This window comes from Sinohyriopsis cumingii, chromosome 16 (genome assembly GCF_028554795.1).
Source record: "Sinohyriopsis cumingii isolate HCF-2022 chromosome 16, ASM2855479v2, whole genome shotgun sequence".
Lineage (NCBI taxonomy): Eukaryota > Metazoa > Mollusca > Bivalvia > Unionida > Unionidae > Sinohyriopsis > Sinohyriopsis cumingii.
This window is the reverse complement of record NC_142976.1, coordinates 56,320,860-56,333,587: the sequence shown is the minus strand read 5'-3', so window position 1 is coordinate 56,333,587 and position 12,728 is coordinate 56,320,860. Positions and strand designations below refer to the sequence as shown.

Here is a 12,728-nt window from a genome sequence, read left to right as displayed (position 1 = left end):
TCAAAGAGTTTGCAGATTCAACTGCATGTTTGTTTAGTACATACGAAACATATTACATGTATATTCATTAATGTTCCAGCTTGATATTTTTTCCATCAGGAAGATTTTGATCAAAAATATGCTTCTGTCAAGTTTGGTCAAATTTTGTTTGGTGGTTTTGGAGAAGTCATTCAGTGATTTATTATTTTAAACAGACTGAAATCATTTTGTCCACACAAGATTATGCCTTTATGCCACAATGCTCTGTGCATTATTTTACTGAAATTGGTCAAGTGATTTTTTAATAGTTTTAAAGAAAACAACTGTTGACAGATGATGCACAGGAATTTATTCTGAGCAGCAGTCAATTTATTTGATGGTTGACCAGCATGATTTGTGAAATGTGAAAAGTCTTCAAGCCAGGATGGTCTCTCAAATTTGATTAAAATTTGTTTAGCAGTTTTCTTAAAGATGTCATTCAAACATTTTTCTATTTTAGTAGCTTTGGCCATATTTGATGGCAGATGGTCATCACATGTACAAAACTGAAAAAGTTTTTAAGACAGGATGCCCTATGCCAAGTGGGATGAAAGTGGTCTGGTGCCCTATGCCAAGAGGGATGAAACTGGTCTGATGCCCTATGCCAAGAGGGACGAAAGTTGCCCGATACCCTATGCCAAGAGGGATGAAAGTGGGCCTGATGTCCTATGCCAAGAGGGATGAAAGTGGTCTGGTGCCCTATGCCAAGAGGGATGAAAGTGGGTCTGATGTCTTATGCTAAGAGGGATGAAAGTGGCCTGATACCCTATGCCAAGAGGGATGAAAGTGGGCCTGATATCCTATGCCAAGAGGGATGAAAGTGGCCTGATACCCTATGCCAAGAGGGATGAAAGTGGTCTGGTGCCCTATGCCAAGAGGGATGAAAGTGGGTCTGATGTCCTATGCCAAGAGGGATGAAAGTGGTCTGATGCCCCATGCCAAAAGGGATGAAAGTAGCCTGATACCCTATGCCAAGAGGGATGAAATTGGTCTGATGCCCTATGCCAAGAGGGATGAAAGTGGCCTGATGTTCTGTGCCAAGTGGGATGAAAGTGATCTGGTGCCCTATTGTCTGCAGCCAACACCACAGGAATGCAGCTGTCAGAGCTTTTCAAGCCCATCACAGCAACAAAGACTGCAACTGAAATACATTTCATGTCCATTTACTACAAATGAATATTAAAAACTACACCCATCTAAGATGTTTATCAAGCTGTAGGCCATGTTCAAACATCTAGTTTAACATCAGGTGTTTTGAGCAATGCATATGTGAACATGGGTTGTGTTGAACAGTACTCTGACAGTGCACATCAGAACAGTTCATGTACGTGTGGGAATTCAGATCACAGCAATTTGAATCATCCACTTTTACATCAGGAATCCAACTGCAAACTATACAGATGCAAATCTGCCATCACATAATGAGCAAGCAGATCTGGGTCTGTGAAATTTGTAAGGAGTAATAAGTAGAGCAAACTACATCGACCCTGATCTACACAGCAGTAAATTTTATTTAATTTACATCTCAGGTCATTTTGTACTGCAGTGGTTTCTAACTCAATACAAAGCACCGTTTTCATCATGGGTGTGTTTAACTGGTCTGACCATGACATTGTTTCTCCAGTTCTTTTATAATGGTGTATTTGGCAAACTTGACTTAACGCAAAGAAATTGATTTATGTTTCTAATTTGTCTGCAACAATCCAACTAAAACATACCAGTGGCAATATCAGCTGAATGATATTTCAGTTGACAAGCATAAAAATGTAGCCAAGATGTGCTGATAGTTCTCCTGAAACCCCTACTGTTACACAATGTGTGCAAAGAAACTTTTGGTGTTGGTTTGAATGAGTGTGAGCACACAAAATCCATGCAGTGGGGTAAATGGTGTCAATTGACAAAGAACAGACACTATCTGACAGATTGACAAGACAGGTCACATAATTCAAAGCTTTTCCTAGAGACAAATATAATAATTTAATACCATAAGGAAAAGAGGTGATCATACCGGACCACCATACCATGTTGGTATCGGTCCAATTGGCTACACCAACTGATCTTCTGGTTGTGGCAGAGGGGGTCAGCAGGGCTGTAGCTGTGTGAGAAGCCCTGGATGGCAGAGACTGCAACAGCAGGGCTGTAACTGCATGAGAAGCCCTGGATGGCAGAGGGGGTAACAGCAGGGCTGTAGCTGTGTGAGAAGCCTGGATGGCCGAGGTAACAGCAGGGCTGTAGCTGTGTGAGAAGCCCTGGATGGCAGAGGGGGTAACAGCAGGGCTGTAGCTGTATGAGAAGCCCTGGATGGCAGAGAGTGCAACAGCAGGGCTGTAGCTGCATGAGAAGCCCTGGATGGCAGAGGGGGTAACAGCAGGGCTGTAACTGTATGACAAGCCTGTGATGGCAGAGATTGTTGAATTTCTTCCAAGTGGGTGATCTTCTGCCTACAGAGATTCAGAAACGGGAAAATCGTGATTAAGGTGGCATTGGCGGCAGTAACGATAGCATCCACATCCTTGTCCATGTGCTTCTTGACTCTATTATTCAGCTGGGCCAATTGCTTAGCTCCAATGGCCACCCAGCATTCCTTGGATTAGAATGAGCCCATGTTGCATCCCATACATCTAATAATGGATAGGTGATTATCCCCAGATTGCTTAAATAGTAACACCACATATAGTTAATCGTGGCCAATGTTGTTGACACATGTAATATCATAAATCAAGTCAATAGCATATACTTGTCGAAACAGTTACACTAAACTTACAGCGAAGTGAATGCAATGAATTAGGATAAATGCCAGACAAAGATATAGAAATTATCTTATTACATCAGATAAATGAGCATTTACTTGATATATCTTTAAAAAGTATATAGTAATGTTTTACAGCACTTCAGCACAAAAGTGGCTATATATTTCTAGAACTTAAAAAAAGGTCAAGTACTAATCTGAATTACAATGGACAGGCAATTACGATGGCACCATCATGTGATAAATTTTGGACATCTTACATTTATGATCAAGACAGTGAGAGTTTGAAAGAAAACAGATTTAGTGTTCTCAGCATAGATGATAAAACTCAGCAGATTTCTTAAAATGATGAAATGAATAAAGTAGATTGGTATTTTCAAAACCTTGTAAGAACATGCTGACCAGGCATGAGTAGAAATGGTAACTAGAGACTGATGGAATTTGACATTGATCCCTCTATCCAAGCATAGGTCACTCTTTTCTGACTTCTAAGCAGACAATTTTTTGCACTTTTGTTGCTAAAACAAACTGAAAGATATGGTGAATGTCTTTGTAAGCTTTGTGAGGTACTGTCTTAACGTTTGATGACTAGGTAACGTATTTGAAGAAGAGACAACTTCTTTGCCATGTAAAGTGTACAGATAGTCCATATCAATAGTATGAAGATGTCTGAACACAAAATATGTCATGTGACAATGTCATGTGACAATAGCAATGCTATTTCCAGTTCTTACCTGAGCTGAGTTTCACAGATGCAACAAGAAGTCCTGAAGGTTTGTTGCCCTCTATAACATCATTAACATTTGCTGTGTGGTTCAGGTAAAAAGATCTAATGAAACCTTTGTCAGAATTCGCTGATGACCAGTCTGACACAAAAACTGTCTCCATATGAACTGCAATACTCTGAGGGAACTGAAATGAAGATAACATTTTACTTATAATCTCTACATATTTCATCATTCAGCAGTCCACATTTATAAAGATCATAAACACCAGTCCACACTTATAAACTTCATAAATAGCAAGGCACATTAATAAATTTCATAAACAGCAAGGCACATTTATAAATTTCATAAACAGCAAGACACATTTATAAATTTCATAAACAGCAAGGCACATTTATAAACCTCATAAACTGCAAAGGCACATTTATAAATCTCATAAACAGCAAGGCACATTTATAAATCTCATAAACAGCAAGGCACATTTATATAGCTCATAAACATCAGTCCAAATTTATAAACTTCATAAAGGAGCAAGGCACATTTATAAATCTCATAAACAGCATGGCACATTTATAAACCTCATAAACTGCAAGGCACATTTATAAATTTCATAAACAGCAAGGCACATTTATATAGCTCATAAACATCAGTCCAAATTTATAAACTTCATAAAGGAGCAAGGCACATTTATAAATTTCATAAACAGCATGGCACATTTATAAACTTCATAAAGGAGCAAGGCACATTTATAAATTTCATAAACAGCATGGCACATTTATAAACCTCATAAACTGCAAGGCACATTTATAAATCTCATAAACTGCAAGGCACATTTATAAATCTCATAAACAGCAAGGCACATTTAGGCAATTTCAGTGACAAACATTTAGATCATTTCAGAGACACACATTTAGATCATATCAGTGACACACATTTAGATCATATCAGTGACACACATTTAGATCATTTCAGTGACGCATATTTAGGTCATTTCAGTTAAACATATTTAGGTCATTTCAGTAAGAAATTTCTAAATCATTTCACTGAGACATTTTTAGATCATTTCAGTGAAATATTTCAAAATCATTTCAGTGAGACATTTTTAGATCATTTCAGTTAATATCCATGTCTCAGCATCATTTCAGTTAATATCCATGTCTCAGCTTCATTTCACTTAATATCCATGTCTCAGCATCATTTCACTTAATATCCATGTCTCAGCATCATTTCACTTAATATTCATGTCTCAGCATCATTTCATTTAATATCCATGTCTCAGCATCATTTCACTTAATATCCATGTCTCAGCATCATTTCACTTAATATCCATGTCTCAGCATCATTTTACTTAATCTCCATGTCTCAGCTTCATTTCACTTAATATCCATGTCTCAGCATCATTTCATAAAGCACTCCAGATATCTATCCTGCATGAATAATGGATTTCTTTTCTAAAATAATGTGATATCCTGAATTGAAGAATTTAAAAAAAATCAAGGGAAAAAAAAGAAGAAAAAAACAATTTTTGCAATGTGCCATGTTTTGTTCACCATTTTGTTCAAGTGAGGAATGCTTTGATGCAAAAAGAAAAAAATTTTCTCTGAAAAATAAAACTTGTGCAGCTGGGTAATTTTTATGTTACCTTTTAGTGAATTGACTGTACCTTTTAAAAATATGAATAATATATGAAAACAACGTTATATTTCAAACATCAAGAATAGAATTTGATAACAAAGTAGTGTAAAATAAATCTATTTAAATTCCCTTGTCACTTTCAAAAATGAAAGAAAGACAGTACATGTAAGAAAGAATATATGCCCAATAAGCAATTCCAGTGAACATATAGATTTTGGCCCCTGTGTAAGTGTGGATCCTGAATTTTACCCAGATATGTTTAGATCAATTAGACTGGTTCACAATTCTTACCTACAGTAGCTATTGTATATTTGAAGATATAGACAGGAAATGGAATACTGTACTACTGGGAAGACATACTTGCCTTCTGCCATAATAAAATATAAGAATTATGGGAAAAAGTCTTTCTGTAATAGGTATGGAATAGTCTGTGTTACATTCAACTTCTGTAATAGGTATGGAATAGTCTGTGTTACATTCAATTTCTGTAATAGCTACAGAATAGTCTGTGTTACATTCAACTTCTGTAATAGGTATATAATAATCTGTGTTACATTCAACTTCTGTAATAGGTACAGAATAGTCTGTGTTACATTCAACTAAGTCTCTTATGTCCAAGTTCAACTAGATAAAGAGTTTTCAAAATTTCACCATTACTGCTTGGGGACACAAATTTAGACACACTGAAAGTTAAAACTCTCTATTAGTTACAAACAGTTTATTATTTTCATGTAATATACTTCCTTTGTTAAACGTTTTTTACCTCAAGGGCTTGTATTCCCAAATCTCTCCATGTACTTTGGAGTGGATCATACTCCTGAATGCTGGGATAAGTTGTGTAATTGTCAGAATTAGAATCCACCACATAGACCTTGTGACCCCCAATTGTGACCCCACATGGGTCAGACAGACCTGTGCTGAGTAAAACCTGGGGCTGACTCCCACCAAGGTGACATCTCATTACTTTAGGGGTCAGTCCTGAGTCTGTGTAGTACAAGTAGCTAAAAAGAATATAAATGGATATTGTAACACATCTGCAAATGTAATACACTATCTGATTATTGCAATGTCGAACTAGGATGATTAAAATCCTTGGTAAACTCTAAGGAAGGTTGGCTCCATTAGTATGTCATGCATCAATCTCTGGAACATTTTTATACTGCAAACTTTTCATTACCTAAATCCCTGACACACGTGATCCCTTGCTGGATCAAGTGCACTTGAGAGGATTGTTATTTGCCATATGACTTGTAATCTTTATATATATATATATATATATATATATATATATATATATATATATATATATATATATATATATATATAGACACACACACATACGTTTGCTTTAACTGCAGAAAAGAACAAGTCTCTCCATGCTGCTGGGTTCTAGACCCTGATTCATAACTTATAAACTGTTCATATCCCCACTTTTAAAATACTTGGCACTACAAGAAGAGTTCATTTGTGCAGTCAGCAAGGATTTGTCCCTACCTCCCCAGGTTTCCTCCCCTAGAATCTTAACTTGGAAACCATTTGAATCCTTTCCCAAAGGAGCTGTGATGATGGTTAATGTACTAAACTTGTGACCAGAAGGTTGTAGGTTTGACTGTCACAATCAGAACTGCCTGGATTGACAACTGAATTTCACAGGAATTTTTTAAGGTCAAGGCTTTGTTTGCCTTAAGTAAAAAATTATGTTTTTGTCCAGGATGAAAACAAAACTGTTTGTACATTAAAAGCTAAAATGACAAAATATGAATTTAAAATAATTTGTAAGTACCATATATACTCTCTCATAAGTCAAGTCAAACTGCAAAAAACAAAGATCCTGATCTGCATTAGCATAATGCACCTACTGTTCAGGGTCTATGTTGTTTGTTCTACTGATTACTCCTAATAAACTGCCCAGACCCAGATCTGCTAGTGCATTTTATGATGGTAGATCTGGGTCTGTACAGTTTGCAGTTAGACTTGTCTTATAAGTGAATACAGATGGTAAAGGCAATGTTAAATTTCATAAAATAATGTACAATGCATGTGACAACATAATAACAACAAATGTTTTAGGTGCTATAATATGGCAATACAGTACAAGTAACTGTCAACTCTATCAACAAATATTAAACTTACTTCAAAATATTCAGGAATTTCAATAATTTTGTCATTTTTTCCAATAATTACCCCTCAATAAATTTATAAATTATCACATAGTTTTTACAAGAAATATGTTACTCTTAAAGCAAAACCTTTGCACTACACAATTAAATCTGTAAATAAATTCTTGTATACATTTATTGGTGTGCAACAGAGACACTTTTAATTGTTCCACCAAGAGGCTAAGCTGTGTTATTAGTAAATTTCAGCTATTTTTCCTTAGTAACCTCATTCTCATCCAAAAAATAGTAATAATTCATTGGTACAAACTAGTTACAATTTTAAACATTGGATCTTTTTAGTTTGTCACTTTTTCACTGAAATTCAAACAAATAAGGCATGACATCTTAAATTTTCAAGCACTATTTATATTAAACATACAAACTCTTAATATTATATTTAAAGGTAATTTTTCCATCAGACATACAAACCTTAATATTGTATTTAAAGGTAATTTTTCCATCAGACATACAAACACCTAATATTAAATATAAAGGTAATATTTCCATCAAACATACAAACACCTAATATTAAATTTAAAGGTAATTTTTCCATCAGACATACAAACACCTAATATTAAATTTAAAGGTAATTTTTCCATCAGACATACAAACACCTAATATTAAATATAAAGGTAATATTTCCATCAGACATACAATCCGCCTCGGATGCGGGAGGTCGTGGGTTCGATCCCCGGCCGAGTCATACCAGAGACTTAAAAAATGGTACTAACAGCTGCCTCGCTTGGCGTTCAGCATTAAGAGGTTAGTGTTAGGACTGGTCGGCCTGGTGTCAGGATAAAGTGACTGGGTGGGACATCATGCTACATGTCTGCAGCATGATGCCCCAGTGCTAGACATCACTATAAAACTGCCACATTGCAGACATCGTAGCGATATGACTGAAAAATTGTTAAAGCTACGTTAAAAATCAAAATCACATCACATCACATCAGACATACAAACACCTAATATTAAATATAAAAGTAATATTTCCATCAGACATACAAACACCTAATATTAAATTTGAAGGTAATTTTTCCATTAGACATACAAATACCTAATATTAAATTTAAAGGTACTTTTTCCATCAGACATACAATCATCTAATGTTAAATTTTCAGGTAATATTTCCATTAGACATACAAACACCTAATATTAAATTTAAAGGTAATTTTTCCATCAGACAAACACCTAATATTAAATTTAAAGGTAATTTTTCCATAGGACATGCAATCATCTAATGTTTTGCAAATTCAGAGTATTCCTTTGTGTTTATTGTTTGTTCTGTATGTCTCTGTTTTGTAATTGTCTTTGACACTAAATCAATGAGTTGAATGAGTTTAGACTAGTTGAAAATTATTAGTTGTCAGTTTTTTACTTTTATTTTAAGCAACACCTGACACATGCAGGATCCAGTGCACTTCAAAGAACTGATGTGTGTATGTATTTGTATGTGTGTGTTTGTATTTGTATGTGTGTGTACTTGTATGTGAGTGTACTTTATGTAATAGATTCCCAGAACATGAGATTTATAATGCATCCAGTATGTTTGAGCCTAACATTTTTCCTAAAAATGGCAGTGACATGCCACAGCTTGTTACAGTTCACAAGAATACTGTGAATGTTCATTAGGAGTGATAATGAGACAGCACTCATGTTGTCATTAGTGTTGATCAAGTAACAAATGGGGTATTCTAAACTGCATTGTGTACAACAAATATAATGGACTGTCAGCAGATGAATTGCTGACAAAACTAGGTTCAATGCAAGGAGGGTAAATGAATCTGAATCGTTTGATAAAAGTTTCATATGTACTTCAAGTGAAAAGTGTGGAGTGTGACTGCAGATCTTTCTGCCTGAATTTTATCAAAACAAAGCTGTGGTGCAGGCTGAGTTTTGACACTGTTGACAAACTTATGAGAATAAATCTTGTTGGTGGTGATATAATTTTATTTGATGCCAACAGTCAGGAAGAAGAAGGGAAATTAAATCAGACATTTGTATCAACAAAACAAAGGGAATGTTTCCGTCAAACTAATGAACTTTGAGTGAAAAGATTTATCATAATGCAAATATGGCAATATCATGTTATGACTGACAGGAATACTGTGCAAGTTTCATTTATAAAAAAGAATGATAAATTTAGTGGGAAAATTCATAGCAAGTTGTAGGTATACATTTATGTTTTTTCTGCTACCACCTAGATATATGGGATGGACAATTAGGTTTTCTTTTTGAATATGAATATATGCTAAAAACAGCAGATTCATGAAACTCCATCAAAATGTCTAGTTAGACTCAGGAAAATTGAAAACACACATGATGATACAAGCTTACATAGCAAATATTATCAAAATCTGTTTAGAAATTTAAATGCCTTAATTCAATGTCTAGTCATTTATCCTTTCACTAGAATCTTAAAACTTCAAACATAACATGCCAAGCTTTCATATGTGGCTTATATTATACATGAATTTTCCTGATAAATGACACAAAAAGTCCACAAGAAGTTTATTCGTACTCCAGTCTATCTTCTGTACTATATGGTAAAAGATGAACGCTGCTATTACCCTCTGGTCAAATCCAGAGCCAGGCTTCTTGGTTTGTCCACATCTCTCCTGATGACCTGCAACTGACCAGTGTTAATGTCCAGCATTTCAATCTTGTGCCAACTAAAGACTGACCCATCCAAGGAGGGGGCACTCTGCCAGATATTGGTAAAATACAACCTTCTAGCCTGCCAGTCAAAGGCCAAACCTGCCAAATAGAAAATGACCACAAAACAACTTAAATTTTTATGTGACTGATGGTCAAGGGTATCAATCTTTTAAAGATTTGTTTTTATACATATACATATATATACACACACACACACACACACACATACACATACATACATACAGGGGGCCCTGAGTGGCCAAGTGGTCCAAAGCACTCTCCGTTACGTATCATTGCCATCTCACCTCTTTCTGTGTGGGTTCAAGTCTCAGGTTTGGCTGGGGTTTTCCCTGGTTCTTGCTCCACTATTTATACTGGCTGCCATGTATAGCATATCATGTGCTGAAAAATGGCGTTAAACCCCAAAACAACAAAAACAACAACAACATACATACATTTAAATACATACATACATACATTTACATACACACATATACATACATACACATACATATATACAAAAATATATACATACATACATACATATGCATGCACACACACATACATACATAAATGCATACAAATATATGCATACACACACACATATACACACCACTCCAGTGGCCTAGTGGTTAGAGCATCTGCCTCGGATGCGAGAGGTCATGGGTTTGATCCCAGGCCGAGTCATACCAAAGACTTACAAAAATAGTACTAACAGCTGCCTCGCTTGGCGTTCAGCATTAAGAGGTTAGTGTTAGGACTGGTCGGCCTAGTCTCAGGATAATGCGACAGGGTGGGACATCATGCTACATGTCTGCAGCATGATGCCCCAGTTCTAGACATCACTATAAACTGCCACACTGCAGACATTATAGCAATATGACTGAAAAATTGTTAAACCTACATTAAAAATCCTAATCACATCATATCACACACACACACACACACATATATATATATATATATATATATATATATATATATATATATATATATATATATATATATATATATATACACACACACACACACACACACACATATATATACATGATATACATGCCTACATGAAAAATCCAACGAAGGTACTTATGTTACTGATGTTACTTAGTTCATGAACAGTTTCAAGATTTATGATGACTCGTTTAATTATGAAATTCATTTCCTGGTTCTATTTTTGTTGTTACATTCATCATACATCTATGCATACAAGTTTTACATAAACACTCTACAAAAATAATGAACAAGAGTAACTTGAATAGCACATTATATGCCTAACCCAACTTAATAGTCCTAAATGTAGATAACTGAACTTTCTGTATATAAACCACTTTTCTTCTCTCAAATCAGAGTCACCTTGACCTTCACCCCCAATATGAATAGGCTTCTTTCTGACCTTGAATGCATGCCATCCACAAAATCTGGGAAAGGTCTGTGAAGTGAAAATAATGCTACTTTTCTGAAAACATTTTTCTTCCTGGAGTAGGAGACCTTTAATTTCGGAGCCCAAAACCCATAGCCTACTTTTTTTACCCCAAGTTCAAACCTTCCACAAGGTTTGGTTTAGGTATGTTATGTTGAAGCAATGTTTTAGTGTGGAAACCACTGACCTTTGACTTTTTGACTAAAAAATCAATAGGGTTCTTCCTTACACAATGTGCAAGACATCCCCAGTTAAAAAAATCAATAGGGTTCTTCCTTACACAATGTGCAAGACATCCCCAGTTTAGTAACAGCAGATTATGAAGGACTCAAGTTATTGTACAGAAAACATTTTTCTTCTTTCCGAACAACACTGACTACTGACATTTTATGCCAAAATTGACAGGGTTCTTCCTCACCTCAAGTGCAATCCATGCACAGAGATTGGTATAGTTAGATGGTGGAGAACTCGAGATATTGTGTGGAAACCATAATTCTTCTTTCAGTCACAGTGACCAAGACCTTTGACCTTTTGACCCCAAACCAGGATTCTTCCTTTATATCTCTAGTGTAATATATTCACAAAGGTTGTTACATGATGGATAAGTGAAGCTAATGTGTAGAAACCGAACTTGTGACAGACTGATGGATGGATGGATAGACAGACAACATCTTAACAAAATATGCTCCACCTTACGCCAGACACATAAACCATCTGTTGATGCTACTGTATTCAGATCATCAGTTCTTCTAGTCTAAAAACAGTTGTTGTTGTGGGGTTTAACGCCATTTATCAGAACACAATAGGCTATACATGGTGGCCAGTATTAATGGTGGAGGAAGAACCTGGGAAAACCCTGGAAAGAACCTACGACCCATGAGAAGCTACTGGCAAGCTTTCTCACATACCAACATTTGCTGAATCCAAGACACGAACCCATGCAGACAGAGGTGAGAAGGCAGTGATCCGTAATGGAGAGCACTTTAGACCACTCTTGGCCCCTCTAAAAACAGCTGAGTGATCATAAAATGCTGTTGGTATATCCAATTATGAAGTATGGTATTCTGAAAGAAATTACTTTAACAAAAAATAGTTTAAGAGACATCTAGTGATTCTGTCCTATGCGCAGATCTGACTGCAACCAATTAGGGGTCATGTTCTGGTGACCTTTGAACTAGCCAATGGAAAAGCAGTTTCAAAAATCTGAAAGTGAATCAAATTGTTTGGCAACAATGATGCTCTTCAGCCACACTGCTCAGTCTCCCAAATGTGAAGATATAAGACTGTATTTGATTGGCTGATAAAATTAGTGATTATGGTAATAACATAGGGTTACTAGAAAATGATCCCTAAGTGATCAC

The 12,728-nt window shown here is 35.7% G+C and overlaps 1 protein-coding gene across 2 annotated transcripts in view; it reads right to left on the bottom strand.

Annotated features, from left to right (window-relative positions):
- Positions 1-12,728, bottom strand: part of LOC149780464 (uncharacterized) — a 146,627-nt gene that overhangs the window by 51,543 nt on the left and 82,356 nt on the right. For both annotated transcript variants that reach the window (XM_089937406.1, XM_089937407.1), the window contains exons 10-12: positions 9,857-10,043; positions 5,891-6,128; positions 3,502-3,679 (exon numbers count right to left, since the gene is read on the bottom strand). In XM_089937406.1, the coding sequence (XP_089793532.1) occupies positions 3,502-3,679; positions 5,891-6,128; positions 9,857-10,043 (603 nt within the window). The remainder of the gene's footprint in view (positions 1-3,501; positions 3,680-5,890; positions 6,129-9,856; positions 10,044-12,728) is intronic.